The sequence below is a fragment of the Buteo buteo genome, chromosome 24 (assembly GCF_964188355.1).
Source record: "Buteo buteo chromosome 24, bButBut1.hap1.1, whole genome shotgun sequence".
Taxonomy (NCBI): domain Eukaryota; kingdom Metazoa; phylum Chordata; class Aves; order Accipitriformes; family Accipitridae; genus Buteo; species Buteo buteo.
The window spans coordinates 10,625,822-10,644,296 of NC_134194.1; the positions used below are offsets into that span (position 1 = coordinate 10,625,822).

The 18,475-nt window shown below is 72.0% G+C and overlaps 2 protein-coding genes across 3 annotated transcripts; one reads left to right on the top strand and one right to left on the bottom strand.

Annotated features, from left to right (window-relative positions):
* The first annotated feature begins 315 nt into the window (after positions 1-315).
* DBN1 (drebrin 1) lies at positions 316-11,604 on the top strand. 2 transcript variants are annotated; one of them, XM_075057180.1, is made up of 14 exons: positions 316-496; positions 4,851-4,906; positions 5,006-5,118; positions 5,332-5,406; positions 5,486-5,632; positions 5,797-5,874; positions 5,972-6,123; positions 6,295-6,358; positions 6,494-6,553; positions 6,698-6,812; positions 9,138-9,269; positions 10,254-10,804; positions 10,902-11,004; positions 11,099-11,604. In XM_075057180.1, exons 1-14 carry the CDS (start codon positions 411-413, stop codon positions 11,167-11,169), a joined length of 1,803 nt encoding a protein of 600 aa, XP_074913281.1. In that variant the 5' UTR covers positions 316-410; the 3' UTR covers positions 11,170-11,604. The 2 variants fall into 2 exon arrangements, with proteins under 2 accessions (XP_074913281.1, XP_074913282.1); XM_075057181.1 differs by lacking the exons at positions 9,138-9,269; positions 10,254-10,804; positions 10,902-11,004; positions 11,099-11,604 and adding exons at positions 8,144-8,403; positions 8,441-9,131.
* Positions 11,605-11,615: 11 nt separating this feature from the next.
* On the bottom strand, positions 11,616-17,082 carry PRR7 (proline rich 7, synaptic). Its single transcript, XM_075057187.1, is given in 4 exon segments — positions 11,616-12,623; positions 12,626-12,724; positions 12,726-13,391; positions 16,807-17,082. Coding segments are annotated over 3 exon segments (831 nt in total). The 5' UTR covers positions 13,050-13,391; positions 16,807-17,082; the 3' UTR covers positions 11,616-12,215.
* Between the last annotated feature and the right edge of the window lie 1,393 nt (positions 17,083-18,475).

The window sequence follows — 18,475 nt, forward strand, 5'->3', positions numbered from 1 at the left end:
GACGGGAGGATGGCCCGGGGGGGGCAAAGCAGACCCCAGGCTGCGGGGTCCCCGGGGTGCAGGATCCCGGGGGCGAGCCGTAGGGGGGGGGGCGAGCCAGCCCGGGGCGGGGGCGATGCTGCCCGCACCCCAGGGGTCCCGGCGCGGTGCCCGGCGGCGCGACCGGCGGGGTGCCCCGGGGGCGCCCCGGGGGGCGCGGCGGGGGCCGGGGCGGGGGCGGGGGCCGGGCTGGGGTGGGGTGGGGGGGCGGAGGGTGGTGGGGGGGGGGCCGTTCGCGGCGCTAGGACCGGGCGCGGCGGCGGGCGGAGCCTCCCCGCCGCTCGCCCCTCCGCCCGGCCGCTGCGGCAGTGTCTCGGAGGCGGGCAGGCGGCCGGTCCCTCCGGTCCCCCCGGCAGCATCCCGGCCCCGCCATGGCTGGCGTCGGCTTCGCGGCGCACCGCCTGGAGCTGCTCGCCTCCTACCAGGACGTGATCGGCGAGGACAGCCCCACCGACTGGTGAGCGCGCCCGCCGCCGCCGCCGCCGCCCCTTTGTCCCCGCCGCCGCCGCCGCCGCCGCCCTTTGTGCACGGAGCCGCCCGGTAACACCGGCCGCGCCCCGCGCTGCGCCCCCCGCCGCCCCGGGCCCGCGATGCCGGGAGCCCCGGCACACAAAGGCGGGCGGGGCGGCGGCGGGGGGGGTGTGTGTGTGTGTGTGCGCGTAGGTGGTGGGGGGGTCTGTGTCTGTGTGTGCCCGGTCCGCCGCCCCCGGTGCCCGCACCTGCCCGCCGCCGCCGCCGCACCGGGCCGGGGCGCGGTCCCCGCTTTGTCTGCGCCGGGCCGGCACGTGCAAGCGCCGGCCCCCACCGCCCCCGGGAGCCCCCGGTACCGTCCGACCTCCCGCCGGGCAGCGAACGTGGGGAGCGGCGGGGGGGGGGTCCGCGCACGGCGGGGAGGGCCCGGGGGTCCCTCCCCCGGTGCTGGGCCCGGCCCCGGGTCCCTCGCCATTGTCTGGAGCCGGAGCCGCGGGCAGGGGCGCCCGGGAAAAGGGGGGGGGGGGCGGGGATCGGGGCGCCACCAGCCCGGCCCCGCTCCCCGCCGGCCCCTCCGGTGCCCCGGCAGCGGGCGGCCCCTCTGCCCGGCATCCCCCCACCCCCGGCGGCCCCGCTGTCCCCGGCCCCCCCCGAGCTCCCCGGGGTGCCCCATCCCCGGAGGGCCGCGGTGCGTCGGTCCGGGACCGCCCCGCCGGGCTGGGGCTGCTGCGGGCTCGGGGCGGGGGGTGGCCTTCCCCGGCGGGACCCCCACCCCCCCCCCCCCGGGCTGCCCTGCCCTGCCTGTACCCCCAGTGCGGGGCACCCCGTGCTGCGGGTGCCGGGGCCCGGCCGGATCCAGGCCCCGCTGCAGCCGGCGCAGCAGCCCGCAGGGAGCATCTCCCCACGCCACCCCGATTCTCCCAGCGCCCACCCGCATCTCCCAGCCCCACCCGGGTGCAGTGGGGCCGGCTGCCCCGGGACCCCCTCCTTGCCCCCCAGGGTGCCTGTGCCATGGCATGGGGTGGGGGATGCTGCCGGCACCCTGGGGTGCAGCTCGCTGGGCAGAGCCGGGGTGCTGGGCAGTGTTGGGCGCTGGGTGCGTGCTGTGCATGCTGCTCTCTGGCAGGGGTGCCTACCATGCACCCACCACCCAGCTAGGGTGCACCCACCGCCCGGCTGGGGGGCATCCAGCACACAGCTGGGGTACACGCCACTCTCTAGCCGGGTTCCTGCGTTCAGGACAGGGCTGGGAGCCCCCCGAGCTGTGTGGGCCTGGGTAGGTCCCGCTCCCCACCAGCCCCAGTTCTCCAGGGAGCCCCGCGGTCCTGCCGCCAGCCCAAGGGCGCTGTGGGCGAGCACGGTGCATGTTGCTGGCCAGGAGGCAGCTGTCAGCCCTGGGTACATCTTGCTTCCCGGCATCCGCTGCAAAGGAGCCCTCCCTGCCAAAGCTGCTGAGAGCAGCAGAAACGGTTCCCGGGAAGGCGAGTGCCGGGGCCGGGCCCCCCCTCACCTCCAGGGCTGAGCCCCAGCCGGGCAGCAAGCCCCCGCCATCCCCGCCGATGGGGCTGAGCTCGCCCCATCGTCCCCAGCCCCTCCATCCCATGGTCACCAGGGGTGCCCGGCACTCGGTGCCAGTGGGAGCAGCATCCCTGCTGCAGGCCCCAGCGCCCAGGTGGGGGACGAGGGGTGATGCTGGGAGGGCTGCATCGGGCAGGGTGATGGGGACTGTTGCCCGGCAGTGGCCCAACCTGGCTGAGCCAGAGGCTGTGAGGACATTGTGCCGGAGCCCGGGCCTGGGCTGGTGCCGAGGGATGCCATGCTCTTGCCCGGCCGGGATCCCTGTGTTTAGTCTGGGATTCCCCCCTGCTCCAGCCTGGTCCTGGAGGGTCCGAGCGTCCCCTCCCCCTGCCCGGCCCCGCGGAGGCTGCTGGGGCCCATTACTCGATCGGAAAGGAATTTGGTGCTGCTTTCTGAGCACGCCGACTCCCTGGAGCTCCCAGCCACATTGGAAACACATGTGCCCAGGCTGAGGCGGGTGGGCTGGGGCGATGCTCCCCCCTCCCTGGCCACGGGGGGGGGGGGGGCAGGCAGTTGCGGGTGCCCCAGGTGCTGGCACCCACAGGCATTGCTCTGCCTGCTTCGGTGAGCAGTGGGGCCATGCGAGGGCAGCGGGACCTCTGTCTCCTTGGCGGCGTGATGGGGGATCCTTGCTGGAGTCCCCCGGCTGCGGGGAGCCCTCCTCCCTGGGCTGCATGGGTCACCTCCTCCCATGGGTGACCCACATGCCTGGAGCCCAGTGGGTGGGAAGGGGCTGTATGGGGTGGGTGGAGGGATTAAAGCCCATGGAAGGGGGTGAGCAATGCATGATGCTGCCTGCACCCAGTGTGGCATGGCTGGTACTCGCTGCTGGGGCTCGTGGTGATGCTGTTGGGCTGCGGGACCCTGGGGGCACCCCTGGGGATGCTGCTGGCCCCAGCCCGGCCCTGCTGGCCCCTGGGCTGGAAACCTCTGGATCCTCCATCCCGGCGTGGGGTCAGGCCGCGCTGCTGGGCCACACTCGGGGCAGGGCCCTGTTTCCACGGCAAGCCCCCCGCTGCCCTGGGAGCACCCCTGGGTGCAGGCAGCAGCACTGTGCTCAGGTACCACCCTGCATGGCGGGGTCCCAGGACGGGGGAGAGCAGGCACTGGGTGCCTCTAGCACCCACAGGGCTCCCCAGGCAGCGATGCTGTGGCTCTGCCCTACTTGTTTCCCCTCCTCTGCAGCCAGCTGCATCCCACCTTGCAAGCCCCCAGCCCCTGCCCATGGCCCTGGGCTCCCCCAAACTGCTGCCGTCCTTCCCCCATTCCTGGGGGATCAACAGCAGATCCCCCTGGGGCCAGGGCTGCAGTTGCAGGCAGGGGCTGCGTTTTCCGCCCTTCCCCGGCGCAGGCATCGCAGACGGCGCTTTGCAGCTGCTTTGCCGGCTCCAGGCCGGGAGCTGGCGCCGGCTGGAGTGGCCGATTAGCAGGATCGGGATGTGCGGATTAAAGTCAATCTTGTTGGTGTAATTATCTGCGGCTCGCTGCCGGGGGCTCAGGGGTGGTAGGTGCCAGGGGGGTGGAGGGAGGCCCTCTCCCTGTTAGGCACCCGCCTGCCTTCCCCTTGTTTTTCAGCTCCCAGGGTCCAGCCGTGGCCTTGGTTTGGGGGTTGCTCTGCCTGTAGGGACCCCCCCCCCCCCAGTTACCATCCCCCAGGCTCTGGCTGGAAGCTGCGAGTTTGGGTGAGGACAGCTCTGCCCGGCACCATGGGGATTTTGGTGCTCCAGCAAGCACCGCACGGGCGCTGCTAGCCGAATGCCAATCGGCAGAGCTGTCCGCCCCCCCCCCCGGTGTGGAGATGGGGGGGGTCCAGCACGGGCGGCCCCGGCTTTCCGGGTGCAGCGTGTGACGGCGGCAGGCAGGTTTGGGTGCCTGCCAGGCCCCGACGGGTCCCCGCTGCCTGCCTGCCTCCCCCGCTCCCCTCCACTAATCACCTCGTCATCGGGGCGAGCTGCATCCCAGCTGGGATGGGGGGGGTTGCCATGGCGACAGAGGATGCTGGTTGCCTAGCAACATCCATCCCCTCGCCCACCCGCCCTGGACCGATTCGGCATGCGTCCTCCTCCCCCCCCCACCGCCCCGCCGTAGCTGGCTGCGTGCCCCTGGGGAGGTGCGGGCTGGTGGGGGTCCCCGCGGAGCCCCGGGGGGGGGCTGGCTGGGGCGCAGTGGGAGCGAGAGGGGGTTTCCCATCCGCTGGGAACGGTTTCCAAGAAACAGTCTCCATGACGGCCCCATCACACCCTGGCGGCACATTGATTTGCTGCTGCTGGTGCTCCGGCGTCCTCCCCCGGCCTGGTGCCTGCCGGGCCGGTGGCTCACGCAGCCAGGCACGTGAGCGGCCCCGAGTTCCCTGCCGGGGCGTGGGGCTGTCCCCAAAGCCGGTTGGTAACCGGCAGGGTCGAGGGGACACAGAGATGGGCGCGCAAGGAGCTGCGAGGCCGCAGCGGCTTGCGGCACGGCACGGCAGCCAGCTGGTCCCTGTTGTGCCCAAGCGACCCTTCTGTCCCCAACCTCGCGACCCTGCCCCATGGCTGCCAGGCAGCAGGGTTCAGGGAATAGGCCCTGCCCGAAGTCCTGCCTGCCTGGCAGCCTGGCCCTTCGCGGTGGCAATGGGCGAGAGATTGGGGGTGGCTGTGTGGCAGCTTGGGGACACCTGGCCGGTCCCCCAGGACCTGCCCTGACCTCAGTGTTAGCAGGATGGGGAGGTGGAGGGGCCACCCCACGCTCCCCCTGGCCATGGCTCACCCACGCTGTCTCCCCAGGGCCCTCTACACGTACGAGGATGGCTCTGATGACCTGAAGCTGGCAGCGTCAGGAGGTAAGGTCCTCTGTCCCTGCAGCTGGCTCGGCTCTGCCAGCGTTTTCCCCAGCACCCATCCCGGTGCCGGGTGGACGTGGGCTGACGGTGCCGTGCCAGGCGGAGGTTTGCTGGAGCTCTCCGGCCACTTTGAGATCCAGAAGGTGATGTACGGCTTCTGCAGCGTCAAGGACCCCCAGGCTGTGCTCCCCAAATATGTCCTCGTCAACTGGGTGAGTGGAGGGGGGCCTTGCTGGGGGGGGGTGCCGTGCCGTGCCCACCGGGGCTGCAGTGTTGGCAGGGGCACGGCTGGGTGCAAGGGAGGAGCCTGCGGTGGCCGGGGGGGAGGCGTGGGTGCCCCACGGTCCCGCTGTCCCGTGGTGGTCAGCGGGGTGGGGGTCACCCTGCCGCACCCCCCCAGCTCAGCCCCTCCCCGGCTGCCACAGGTGGGTGAGGACGTGCCGGACGCCCGCAAATGCGCCTGTGCCAGCCACGTGGCCAAGATCGCCGAGTTCTTCCAGGTGGGTGACACTGGGGCGGGGGGACGACATCGCCAGGGCACCCACCCTGGTGCCTGACGGCTGCTCGCCCCCCACCCAGGGCGTGGACGTCATCGTCAACGCCAGCAGCGTGGAGGACATCGACCCGGGGGCCATTGGGCAGCGGCTCTCCAACGGGCTGGCCCGCGTCTCCAGCCCGGTGCTGCACCGCCTGCGGCTGCGGGAGGACGAGAACGCCGAGCCTGTGGTAATGTCCCCATGGCAGCGACGGCGGCGATGGCGGCGGGCGCAGGGCATCCCTCCCGCCTGGGGCTCCTGTCTGCCGCAGCCCGTCACCCCGTGTGCCGCTTACTGTTATTCCCCCTCGCTGATCCCAGCCCCTCCGCCCCCCCCGCCTCTCCTCCGTCCCAGGGCACCACTTACCAGAAAACCGACGCCACCGTGGAGATGAAGCGGCTCAACCGGGAGCAGTTCTGGGAACAGGCCAAGGTGGGGTATGCTGGGGGGGCAGCCTGTAGCCCCTGGGGAGCGGGGTGAGCCGCTGGCAGGTGATGGGCAGCCCTGTCCTTCGTCCCCCTCCCACCAGAAAGAGGAAGAATTGCGTAAGGAGGAGGAGCGGAAAAAGGCCCTGGACGCCCGGCTGCGGTTCGAGCAGGAGCGGATGGAGCAGGAACGGCTGGAGCAGGAGGAGCGGGAGCGACGCTACCGGGAGCGCGAGGAGCAGATCGAGGAGCACAGGCACGGCGGGGTCTGGGGTCGGGCTCGCGCGCGAGGATGTGCATGTACGGGATGGCTGCGCACGTGCTGCGAGCGTCTGGGGGGGTGCATGGGTGTTGGTTCACGGGCTGGGGTTGGGGCAGGGACTGGCAGGAGCTGGTGCCCAGCCCCTCTCCTGTGCCCCCGTCGCAGGCGGAAGCAGCAGAGCATGGAGGCAGAGGAGGCCCGGCAGCGCCTGAAGGAGCAGTCCATCTTCGTAAGTGCTGCGGCAGGCGTGGGGCCGGGGTTCGAGCCGAAGCTGCTGCCTGGCGTCACCCCCAAGGAAGGGCTTTTCTCAGCCGGCTCTCCTGGGCATCCCGGGGCTGGGCGGTCATGCCACGTCTCTTTGTAGGGGGAGCAGCAAGAGGAGGACGACAGGCAGCAGCTCAGGAAATCAGAGTCAGAGGTGGAGGTGAGTGCGGTGGCGGCCATGCCCAGTACCTGCCCTCACTCCCCAGCCAGCAGTGCCCACAGCTCGATGGGGACCCAGCTGGGGGGTGGTCCCTCAGCCCCACACCACTGGGGCGGTGGGTCTCAGCCTCCCTCATCCCCGCAGGAGGCTGCTGCCATCATCGCTCAGCGGCCCGACAACCCCCGGGACTTCTTCAAGCAGCAGGAGCGGGTGGCATCGGGCAGCAGTGACGCCGTCTCACCGGGCAGCCACAGGACAGGTGAGGGGCTGGGGGGGCTGTGGGCACCGGGGGGGCATGGAGAGGCCGGGGGGGACTGCGGGCTGCGGAGCAGGTGAGTGCGGTGCCGCCGGGGCTCCCCGCAGCTCGGCGGGTCACAGTGGGATCTGGGGGGAGCAGGGCTGTAATGTGGGGAGGGGGGGTCCCCTCTACCGTCCCTGACGCTGTGGTTGGGGGTGCCGGGGCCACGAGGATGGCAGGGGGTCGTCCTGCTCTGCTGCGCCACCATCACCGCCACTGCCACCGCACCTCATGCCGCCCCTGCAGCTGGGGCAGCTTGGCAGGGGCTGGATGCCGGGGTGTCTTCAGCAAGGGGGGGCTCATCCTGCTCCCTGCTGGGTGTTGTCCACTCACCTGTCACAGCACCACGCTGGCAGCCAGGGTGGCAGCGTGGTCGGTGCGGCAGGGGTGGGCAGCTGGAGGTCTGGGGGTGGCGTGGGAAGGCAACTCATCCCACGGGGGCAGCTAAAAGGGGCAGGAGTGAGTGGGGCAGGCGTGGGGCACCCAGCGTGCTCCCGGCTGGCAGGGAGTGCCCCATGGGGAGGCTGGGCTGCCCCACAGTCTGGGGTCCAGCCCCGGGACTCTTTTTTGCGGCTCTAGGGCAGAGGCTAGCTGTCTTGGTGGGCGCCTCCGTCCGTGGGGCCGTGTCGTGGGGCTGCGCTGGGGGTCGTGCCGGGGTGCTGTGCTGGAGGGGCTGTGCCATGGGGCTGTGCTGGGGAGGGCCTGTGTTGTGTTGTTCTTGCTGTGGGGTCATGCCATGGGCTGTGCCGTGGGGCTGTGCTGTGGGGTTGTGCCTCGGGGCAATGGTGTGGGGCTGTGCCATGGGTTGTGCTGTGGGCTGTGCTGTGGCCGTGCCGTGGGGCCACGCCGTGGGTTCATGCTGTGGGGCCGTGCTGTGCCTGAGCAGATAGTTGTCCCATGGCCATGTCCTGGCCTCTCTCCCCACCTGGCCATGCAGCACTGCCTCCCATCCTTCTGTCCTGCTGTCTTTCCATCCTCTTGTCCTGCCATCCTCCCACCCCACTGTCAGTGCTGCCTCCCATCCCGCCGACCTCCCGTCCCGGTGCCCTGGTGCCCCAGCCCCGCCACGGCTGCGCTGAGCAGGGACTGACCCATCTCTTTGCTCTCTCTCTCTCTCCGTCCGTCCGTCTGTCTGTCTTTCTCTCGGCAGGTCGTCTGCACTGTCCTTTCATAAAGACAGCTGACAGTGGGCCGCCTTCTTCCTCCTCCTCCTCCTCTTCCCCCCCACGGACCCCCTTCCCCTATATCACCTGCCACCGCACCCCAAATCTCTCCTCTTTCTTCCCATGTAGGTAGCTGGGATCCCCCGGGTGTGCAGCTCCTGGGGGCCAAGCCGCGGGCGGCCGCCCCACAGCCCACCCCAGCCCCACGGCACACCGGACCGACAGCGGAGGCAGCGCCCCTCCCGCGGGCACCCAGAGGGGGCCGGGCACCCAGGCGGGGGCTGCGCCCGCACCCACGGGCACCCTGCACGCCTCGGCTGGGGCTGGCCCCACGGTGGGCGCTGTGCCCCTGGGGTGGGGGGATGCAGCAGGCTGTGCCCATGAGGCAGGTTGTGCCCGTGGTACCAGGGAGGGGGCACCGGGCAGGCTGTGCCCATGGGACAGACGGGGACGGGGCTGAGCTGTGCCCGGGGAGATGATGCTCTGCCATGGGATGGAGCAGGCTGTGCCCATGGGATAGAGGGGGCCCAGGACAGGCTCTGCTCATGGGGCAGAGGTGGATGGGGCAGGCTGTGCCCGTGGGGCAGAAGGGGACAGGGCAGGCTGCGCCCTGGACCACGCAGGATTTTGCCCGTGGGGCAGCGCGGGATGGGAAAGGCTGTGCCCAGGATCGTGTGGGGCTGTGCCCATGGGGCAGAAGGGGCCAGATGGTGCCTGGAGCCATGTGGGGCTGTGCCCCCCTAGCGAGGGGTAGCAGGGCACAGAGCTGTGCCTGCAGAGGTGAGGCTGTGCCAGGGCCCAGCTGGGCTGTGAGTGGGCAGAGCCAGCGTGCACTGCGGCAGGTATGGGGCTGCTTGTCCCCCTACCTGGCAGATGCGGGGTCTGCGGCTGCATGGGGCTAGCGGGGATGCTCGGAGAGGGGCATGGTGGTTGCTGCACCCGTGGGTGCCTCTGCCCCGCCACCGCAGGAGGGGATGACGCGGTGGCAGGGACGCGGTGACGTACATTTGACAGCTCCTGGCCGGGTTGGCATGGCACAGGAGCAGGGGCAGCGCTGGGGTGCTGGTCCCTCCCCGATGTGGGCAGCCCCCCCCCCATGCCACCCCATCTCCCTTGTCCGCAGGCAGCCAGTCGGACGCCTACCGCAAGGCCTCGGCAGCGGGCTGCAGCCCCTGCGAGTCCAGCCCGGCCGCCACGCCGCTGGGCGAGCCGGGCACCCGCGCGTCGGGCAACGAGACGCCGGCAACGCCCAAAGGTGGGCGCAGGGCTGGCGCTGCCTGCCCCTGCCTGGGGCTGCCTGGGCACATCCCCGCGGTTCCCCACAGCACATCCCCTGCTGCAGCCCCCTCGACTCCTCTGCAGCCCCCGCTGCAGCCCCGATGCTGCAGCCCTGCCAAACTCCCTTGCATCGCTCAGTGCATCCATGCTGTCCCGTCTGCATCCCTTGATATATCCTCCGCCGTCTCTGCTGTGTCCCCCAGCGCATCACCGCCGTGTCCGCTGCTCCGTGCCGGTGCATCCCCGCCGTCTCTGCTGCATCCCCCCCAGTGCAGCCCCGCCGTCATTGTTGCATCCCTGCTGTCTCTAGCGCATTTTCTAACACCAGTGCATCCCTGTTGCCTGTGCTGCACCACCCCCCTGCCCCGTGCATCTCCCCATTTCCAGTGCATTGCCCCAGCCAGCGCATCTCCACCACTACCGGTGCATTTTCCCCACCCCAGTCTGTACCTGCCCACCATCTCTGCAGCATCACCCCAGTGCAGCCCCACTGTCTCTGCTGCATCCCCCAATGCGACTGTCCTATCTGTGCCATCCCCAGTGCGTCCCTGCTTCCCTCCATGCATCCCCGCTGTCCCTTTGCATCCCCAGTGCATCCCAGCCAGCTCTGCAGCAGTCCCCACTGGCCCCTTTGCATCCTCTGGTGCATCCCGCCTTTTCCTTCTGCATCTTCCCAGTGCACCCCTCCCCATCCCCCTGTGCCTCCCAGCTACTCTCTCCACCCCAGCAGGGCCCAGGCCCCCCCCTCAAGGGATCCCCTTGCCCCACACCCAGCCCCACCACATCCCCTCGGTCCCCTCGGTCCCTTCGTGCGTGCCATCGGTCCCCTCCCTGCCCAGTCACTCCCACCCATCCCCACAGCATCTCCCTGCTGCACCCAGCCCAAAGGACACCCCCCACCCCTGGATGAGGTGTGGGGGGGGGGGTCCGTCCCCACTGACTGTTGTCCCCTCCCTTGCAGACTCCCCCAGCCCCAGCACCCAGGAGGCCGGGCCAGTCATCCCTGAGCAGCACTGGCCCTTCCCAGGGCCCGAGGACAAGGCCACCGAGCCCCCCGGGGACGAGCCCAGCCCCAGGCCGGTGTGGACAGCAGGGGGTGACTCCCTGGGGGACCTGATGACCCTGGAGCCTGCCGAACCCTCCCCGTTACCTGTGGCTGCCGAGCCCCAGCCGGGGGAGACCCCCAACCCCGAGAGCCTCATCGACCTGTGGCAGAGCGACGGGGCGACCCCCCCCGCTGCCTGGCCCCTGCCTGCTGCCCCTGTCCCCGAGGGCCCCCCGGCCACGCTGCCCGACGAGGGGACCCTGCTGAGCCTGGACGAGCTGCCCGAGCCCCCTGCCACCTTCTGCGACGCGGAGCAGGAGGAGGAGGCAGCCGGTGGGGGTGAGACCCAGCCCCGGGGGCTCGGCTGCCAGCGTGCCCCCCAGGAGGACGCCCAGGGCCAAGAGACCCCCCCCATCACCAATGGGGAGATGGTCCCCAAGGATGGGACGCCGGGTCGTGGGGAGCAGGTGAGAGTTGCTGGGGGGGGTGGGGGGGTGGGTCAGGGGGATGACTGGGTGGCTGGGGGGGGGTCCTGACCACCTGCCCCCCCCCCCCCCGCTCCAGGCCAGCGAGGGCTATTTCAGCCAGTCCCAGGAGGAGGAGGTACCCCCCCCCGAGGAGCCATCGGCCAAAGCCCCCCAACCCGTCTTCTACAACAAGCCCCCAGGTGAGTGGGAACGGTGAGGGGGGGGTGTCTGTCCTTCCGTGGGCTACCCCACACTGCCCTGACCACCCCCCCCCCCCACTCCCTGTCCCCCCAGAGATTGACATCACATGCTGGGATGCGGACCCCCTGCCCGAGGAGGAGGAGAGCTTCGGGGGGGGCCTGTAAGCCCGGGCCCCACTGCCGCCGCAGGCAGCCCGCCCCGGCCGGTGTGGGGTATGAGGGGGCCACAGCCAGGGGCCGGGCCCCCCCCCCCTCGCCCCATTGGGGCCCCGCAGGATGAGGCCTCCGGGTGGGAGCCGCCCCGCTGCGCCCCCACCCAGGGGCACCTTTTACAGCCCCCACTCGTCCTCCTCTCTTTTTTAAGTTGTCGGTAGGAGCCGTGTCAGCCCCCCCCCCCCCAGCCCCCTTTAGCAATCCGCCCCCCCCGCTGCCCCAGCGCCCCTTCGGGGGGGGACACACACACTCGCATGCCCTGCCCAGCTGTGGGACAGGGTCCTCATTCTCTTCGTGCCCCCCCGGGAGCCCCCCAATACTTTGCACGAGTTCAAAAAAAAAAAAAAGGAATAATAATAATAATAATAATAATAATGATAATAATAAATGAATATGGCAATAAAGTGACCCGACCAAGGCGAGGCTGTGGCCGGTGGTGCCCCCCCCCCCCCAAACCCCGGTAGGAGCTGGCATGGGGCTTGTGCCCTCCCCCCCACTCCTTCCTCGCCGGGAGCCCCCCACCCTGCCCCGCTTGGCCCCCGCTTGGCCCCTCTCCCCCCCCCACTACGGTAACTGTTTTTGGAAAGCACAAGTTCTGTACCGGCGGTGTGCTCATGTCTGTTAATAAATAAAGCGACTCCCATGGGGGCTGCAGCCTGCTGGGGGGGGCAGGGAGGGCAGGGGAGCTGGGGGCTGCCGCCACCCCGGGGGGGTGTCCCATGACGCCAGCCCGCCGGGAGGCGAACCCGAGCCACAAACTTTTATTCTCAAACTGTAACAAACAAAAAATTTAAGAAACAGAGCAGAGTCCGGGTCCCCAGCGCCCCCGGCCATGGGGGGGCCGGCGGGGGCCAGACGGGGAACCAGCCCCTTCCGCGCCGGCGGCGATGGCCCGCACCGGAGCGGGCGTCCCCAGGGTGACGCGGGCAACCGAAACCACCTCCCCCGGTGCCGGAGGGGCACCCGCGGCGAGGTCCGGGGGTCCCCCGGGGCCGCCGTTAGACAGCGGTAGTCCTGCCGAAGAGGGGCATGGAGACCGGGAGGTGCCAGGGTCCCGGCTCGTAGGTGTCCCTGCTGCTGAGCTCCGAGTCCGTCCAGCTGGGAAACATGCGGGGGGAACATTCTGCCTGCAGGTAGAGGTCCGGGCAGGCAGGACCGGGGCTGGCCGAGCGGGGCAGGTGCAGTGCCGAACCGTAGCCGGCGTCCAGGAAAAGGGGTTTGTAGCTGGGGGGCTGCTCCTGCTTCTCCAGCCGCTCGTGGCTCAGGAAGGGGGCGTTGATTTTGCGGTAGAGCCCCCGCGTGTCCATCAGCACCTCGCTGTACGGCGGGGGGGGCTCCGCCATCAGCAGCGCCTCCTCGTAGCAGGGCGGCTTCGACAGGTCTGACTCTGCAAGGCAAAGCCCCCCCCCCGGACCCCCGCTGCCGTCAGTGCTGTGCCCCGGCTCTCGTGCCATATCACACCCCCCCCCCAAAAAAAAGGGGGGGGGGGAGACGCACGCAGCGGGGATGCCGAGAGCCCCTCCCTGCTCCTTACCGTGCCGGCAGCTCCAGGGCCGGGGGGGCGGGATGTGGTGGGGGTGATGATGGTGGGGCTCGAGGCGGAGGCGGTGGGGAATGGCGATGCCGGGGGGGCTGCCCCCGTAACCCTCGTAGTGCAGCGGCTCCAGCTCCAGCGCGCGCAGGCTCTGCTCCCGCAGCCGCTCCTCCTGCTGCCGCTTCACCCGCCGCCGCAGGTAGCTGCAGAAGCAGCACAGCAGCACGATGAGCCCCCAGATGAGCCAGAAGCCCGCGAAGCAGGTGAGGAAGGTGTAGGTGCCCTGGGACATCACCATCTTGGCTGCCGGCCCCGGGGGGAGGCCCCCGCCTCTCCCTGCCCTCGGGGTGGGGGACGGGATGCTCAGGGCGGCGGCAGGGTCAGGGCAGGACCCGATGCTGTCGGGGCCGCCGAGGGCATCTCCCCGGGCCGTGCCCGGCGGCGTCTCCTCCGGCCCGCGGGCGCCCGCCGTCAGGGGTCCGTCCTCGCCATGGAGCCGGGGGGGGCTGGAGCGGGTGGGTCAGGCCTGGGTGCGCTGGGCGGGCGGCGGGGCGGGGGGCCGGCGGGGTGGGCGATGGGGGGACAGGGCCGGCGGGGTGCCGCTGCCCATCGCTGGGAGGGGGCCGCCGGGGAGGGGGCCCTGCAACGAGACAGACGTGAGCGTGAGCGTGGCGGGGACGCGGCCGCCCCGTTCCCATGGTGACTCGCTCCACATGCGCAGCGGCGCCCGCAAGCCGGCGGGGAGCCGTGCCTGGCCCCACGCGCGCCCCCGCCGTCGCCCCCACGGCTGCAAACCCACCCACCCCCACCCCCCCCACCCCCCTGCCACGGCACTGCCGGGCAGCCCAGGGCGGGAAACGGGATGCCGTGGCACCGCGGCATCGACACCTTCGAGATCACGGGGTGTCTGCTGGCATCCCTCCCCGCTCCTGCCCACCCAGCGCACCCCAAATCGGCTGCAGAGCCCAGGCAGCTCGGCCCCCATGCCGCTCCGCAGCAGGGTGCCCCGGGGTGCCCCGGGGAGGAGCAGGGACACGCGGAGCCGGAGGCTGCCTGCGGCACGTGGCGCTCGCGGGAGCACGTGCACCACGGCCATCGCTGGCCTCGCGGCCCCCGGGGGAGAATCAGGGGATGGTGGCACCCTGACACGGCGATGGAGGGCAGGGGGTGGCGGTGACGGGAACTGTCACCCCTGCCAGGTCCCTGCCTTTAGGCAGGCTGACAGCTCGGTCACATCCAGCCGAGCACCGAACAGGGACAGCGCGTGCCGGGGGGGGTGGGGGGGGAGCTGTGCACATCAGCGAGCGGGGAGCAGCACCCATGGGTGTTCGCAGGCAGGCACGTAAGCACCCATCAGGATTATTATCGTGGTGTGGGAGAGACCAGGCTCGCCAGCGGGGAGGAGGGCAAGCGCTGGAGGGGCGGTGGCCGAGGGCGACCACGGGGGCACCATCGCTCCCACGTGCCTCGGCTTGGCGAAGGGCCACGGGGTCCCCGGCCACCCCACGGGGCAGGGCCACGCTGCCAGCGAGGGCACCACGGCAGGACCACCAGGTGTCGAGGGGGCTGGCGGGGCAGCGGGAAGGGCAGCGGGGCCGGAGAGCTGAGACCTGCTGGAAGGAAGGAAGGAGGGATGGGGGAAGGAAGGGGCCGGGGAGCCCTGGCCACACTCCGGCCGGGCAGCGGTGGGCAGCGGCGGGCAGCGGGGGCTGCTCCATCACGCAGACAAAAGCGGGGGCAGAGGCAGCGGCAGGATGTGGGTCTTTGGGGAGGGAGGGGGTGCCCCTTGTTGGGGAGCCCCAAGCCACCACCGCTGCCCGGCTAAGGCCAGCTCGGTGCGGGCAGAGCTCGCCGGCCCCGACTGCAACAGGCTCCCGGCCGGCAGCCTGGGCATCCCCGGGCGGGGGGGGGGGGGGGGCACCCTGCGGAAAGGGCCGTGGGTCGAGCACCGGGGTAACGGCCGGGACTGGGGGGGGGGGCGACACGACACACGACACCGGGAACCGGGGCAGGGTGGGCTAGTGGCGCCTGGGGACCGGGGGCGTTTGCAGATGGGGCGTGCGGGGGGGAGCGGGGCTGCCGGGGCCGGAGACGTGCGGGCTGGGGGAGGCGCGGGGCCGGGCTGGGAGACACCCACGCCGGGCGGGGAGCGGACCGGCCGCCCGGTTGGGAGCAGCCGCCGAGCCGGGCCCCGCCGGTAACCCGGGGCCGCCCCGCTGCCCCCGGCCCCGGCCTGGGCCCCCGCTGCCCGCGTCGCATCCCAGCCCGGTACCTCCGGCGGGAGGGGGACACCCCGGCGGGGACCTCCCCGCTCCCGGTGCCGGGCGCGGCAGCCCCCCTCCTCCTCCTCCTCCTCTTCCTCCTTCTCCTTCTCCTCCTCCTCCTCCTCCTCCCCCGGGGCGCGCGCCCGCCGGGGACGGACCGGAGGCGCGCGCCCCGCGCCGCGCCGCGCGCCCCTGCCCCGGCCCCCGGTTCCCGGTGGCGGCGGCGGCCCCGCGCGCCCCCGCCCCGGCCCCGCTGCCTCCGCGCCGCGCAACAGGCGGAGGCGCCGCGCCCGCTCCCTCCGCGGCTCCCGTTACCGGCGGCGGCGGCGCACGTGGCTCAGGCGGCGGGCAGCGGCGGCGGCTCCATAGGGTGACGGCGGCGGGAGGGGGGCGGGGGAGGGGGGCCCGGTGCGCGCCCGGTGCGCGGCGCCGCCGCCACCTCCCGGCGCTGCCTTTGTCTCCGGTGAGCGCTCCCGCGCCGCCGCCGCGCGCCGCCCCGCCCGGGCTCCCGCCCCGCCGCTCCGCCCCGCCCTCGGCTCGGGGAGGGACCCGGGAGCCGGCGGGGCCCCCGCGCCCCCGCCCCGGGACCCTTCGCCGAGCGGGGGTTACCGGCGGGGCTTACCGGCGCGGAGCGGGGGGGGAACGGGCACTGCTACGGGAATCCCACACACACACGCGCACACCTCCCCGGGAACGGCCGCGGGATGGCGGTGGCGTGAGGGCCGTGGCATCCCCGGGGGTGGCCGCGGGAGCCCCACGGGGTGGGGGCCGGGGATCCCCGGGTGACGGCCCCACGGTGCGGGTGGGGTGATGGCCCTGCGGGGCCCCGCGGGGCGATGCCGCGGGCTCCCCCATCCGGTGGCCGTGCACTCGCCCTGGGGGTGGCTGTGGCGTGCCAGGGTTTGCCGGCCACCCGCTCCCCTGGTGCCAGCCCCAGCCTCCTCAGGGGGTGACGGCCATGTGCTCCCCCGGGGTGACAGCCAGCACGGTACAGGGACAGTGGCAGGGAGGGCAGCTCAGCCGCTGACGAGTCCTTAACGGCCCCCGCAGCCCGCCGGGGTGCTGCAGTGGGACGGGTGGCTGTGCGGGGTGGGGATGCCAGCCTGGCCCCGAGGACAGCGAGGGACAGAGGTGGCACTGGGTGACGCAGCAGGCTGTCCTGGGGGCACCCCGCTCACTTGAGGCCGTCCTTGCCCCGGAGCAGACCCCTCGCCGGCCTGCCCCAAGGACTTGCCCCCCTGCGCTAGGGGTTCCCCAGCCATTCACCATCCGCGGGCCATCGCCAGCTCTTCTCTGCTGCGCCCAAGGCCGGCGGTCACGGCTCCCACGGGAGACTCCCCCCCCACCACCATGCGCCCAGCTTGGGGGCGAGAACACCCGCCCTCCCTTCGCTGCACCCTGGGGCTGTGCCAGATGCTGAGAGCGTGGTTACAGGGCAGAGCCGTGCCCGCTCTGTGCCCAGGCCAGAGGCCGAGTGGGTGACCGGGTGTGGATGCCCGGCCGTGGTGCCCCACGCGGGCCGTGACCCCGCCGCCACTTCCTCCCCGTGGGCAGGGTGGCAGGCGCCTGCTGCAGCCGCACACACGGCGCATTGTTCTGCCGGGGCCCGGCCGGAAGGACTTCCTCCATCCCGGCCAGGGGACGACCCGGGGAAGCCGGGAGCTGGCAGCCCGCTCCCGCCACGGCCGGGCAGAACGGCTCCGGCAGACGGCCGAGCCCCGCCACCTCGCTCGGAGCAAGGCCGCGGCGGCCGTGTCTTCCCCGGCCCCCTTGGCTCCGGCCCCGACTCACCTTGCTGGAACTTGTCTCCCGCGATCGGACCTCACAGCGCAGCCGTGGCAGCCCGGCGGTGCCGGCTCGACGGTTGTGGGGGTGCCCGAGCAGCACCCGCGGCGGGCAGGAGGCTGCGGCCATGCAGGGGGGCTTGGGTGCTCCCTCGGGGCATGGGGAACGCAGAGGCGGGGGGCACGCTGGGGCCCACGGGCATCGTCAGGCCAGGGTGAGGGCGATCGGGGGGAGCCAGGCCTCCGGCCCCGCCAGCGCCGGGGGCCGGGAGCTGCCTTCCCCTTCCCCACGGCGGCGGGGGGAGGCAGGCGGGGGAGCGCTCCCCGAGCCACATGGTGGGCTGGAGGAGGAGCCGTTGCCCAGGCAACAGCTGAGAGCATCCTTCACCCCTGAAAATCGTGTGCCGGCACTGCCGCCACAGCCCCACGGCTCGGGGCACGACCCAGGACCCCCAGCGCCCCAGGGCCCACCCGGAGCTCGCCCAGGGCCTGCCGTGTCCGTGGAGCCCAGACCCACCCATTCCAGCTCTGGCTGTATACACCAGCGCCCACTCACCCGCACGCTGCTCTCCCCCCCCCCCCCAGCAAGGAGAGGGATGGGGACAAGGCACCCCCTAAACACCCAGGGCTGGGACACTGCTGGGCAGGGGGGAGCTGGGGACAGGCAGACCCCCTTCCGCACCCTGCTCACGGCTCAGGGCAGGCTGCCCACACCCCGGCCCTGCCCGCAGAGCCACGCTGACCGTCCGACGGACACCACCAACACGCTGGTGACCCCAAGACCTCGGGGCCAGGGTGCCACAGCCCAGGCAGTGCCGGCAGGGCAGCACAAACATCCCTGGCCAGTGCGGTGGGAGCAGCAATCCCCAGGCAGTCCCCATCCCCCCGCCCTGCCTGCCTTCCTTCTACGGCTGCAGAAAATTCCTGGATTTTACCCCAAGATGCCCCCTCCGAGTGTGAGAACTCCTCCTCGGCCCGCTCCCATAGCAACTGTTCCCTAGCTACCCAGCCGCACTTGCTATTCTCATCCCTGTGCAGCTGTGTGCGGCCCCCCCGTGCTGCGCACGAGGCTGCCGCTGCTGCCACCGGCCCTGCCACCAACCCCGGACCCCAAACCCACCCTGCATCCACCCTGAACCTGGCTGTCCCCTTTGCACGCTCCCCCATGGCAACTGTCGTGACCCTAACCCTGCCCACGCCGTGTCCCCGCTTTGAGGGGCTGTCCCTTGGGCTAAGGAGGCAATGCTCTGTGCTTCCACAAGGTCCCCCTCTGCACGGTCCACCCCCCCCCACCCCCGAAGGAGCAATGCACAGCACCCGGAGGGGAGCAGGACTCTGACCCCAGCCCCACAGCACACCCGTGACATCCCAGGAGGGGCTGTGCTGAAGGCAAACGGGAGCGGGGCGACATGCCCCAAAGGGAACCGCAGCAGACAAGAGCACCCCAACGGTACAATGCCTTTTACCTGTCATGGCCCTGCACCGACCAAACCCACCCAGCAGAAGCCACTGAGGGCGACCCGCGGTCCCCAGGGCTCAGCATCAGCCCTTGTCCTGGTGGGGAGCCCCAGCCCTTCCCTGCAGGACCGGAGCACCAGCCCAGGAACAGGGGTCCCTGCTCCTCTCTGCCTTACAGCCACCAACCCTGTATGGCCTGGAGCTGTGCTGGCACAAGG

What these genes read in the sequence shown, in the direction of transcription:
- DBN1 (XM_075057180.1), top strand. Translation starts at nt 411, where the DNA reads ATGGCTGGCGTCGGCTTCGCGGCGCACCGCCTGGAGCTGCTCGCCTCC. An exon ending in TGAAGGAGCAGTCCATCTTC is followed by an intron (nt 6,359 to 6,493) that starts GTAAGTGCTGCG and finishes GTCTCTTTGTAG; the next exon opens with GGGGAGCAGCAAGAGGAGGA. An exon ending in GACGCCGGCAACGCCCAAAG is followed by an intron (nt 9,270 to 10,253) that starts GTGGGCGCAGGG and finishes CCTCCCTTGCAG; the next exon opens with ACTCCCCCAGCCCCAGCACC.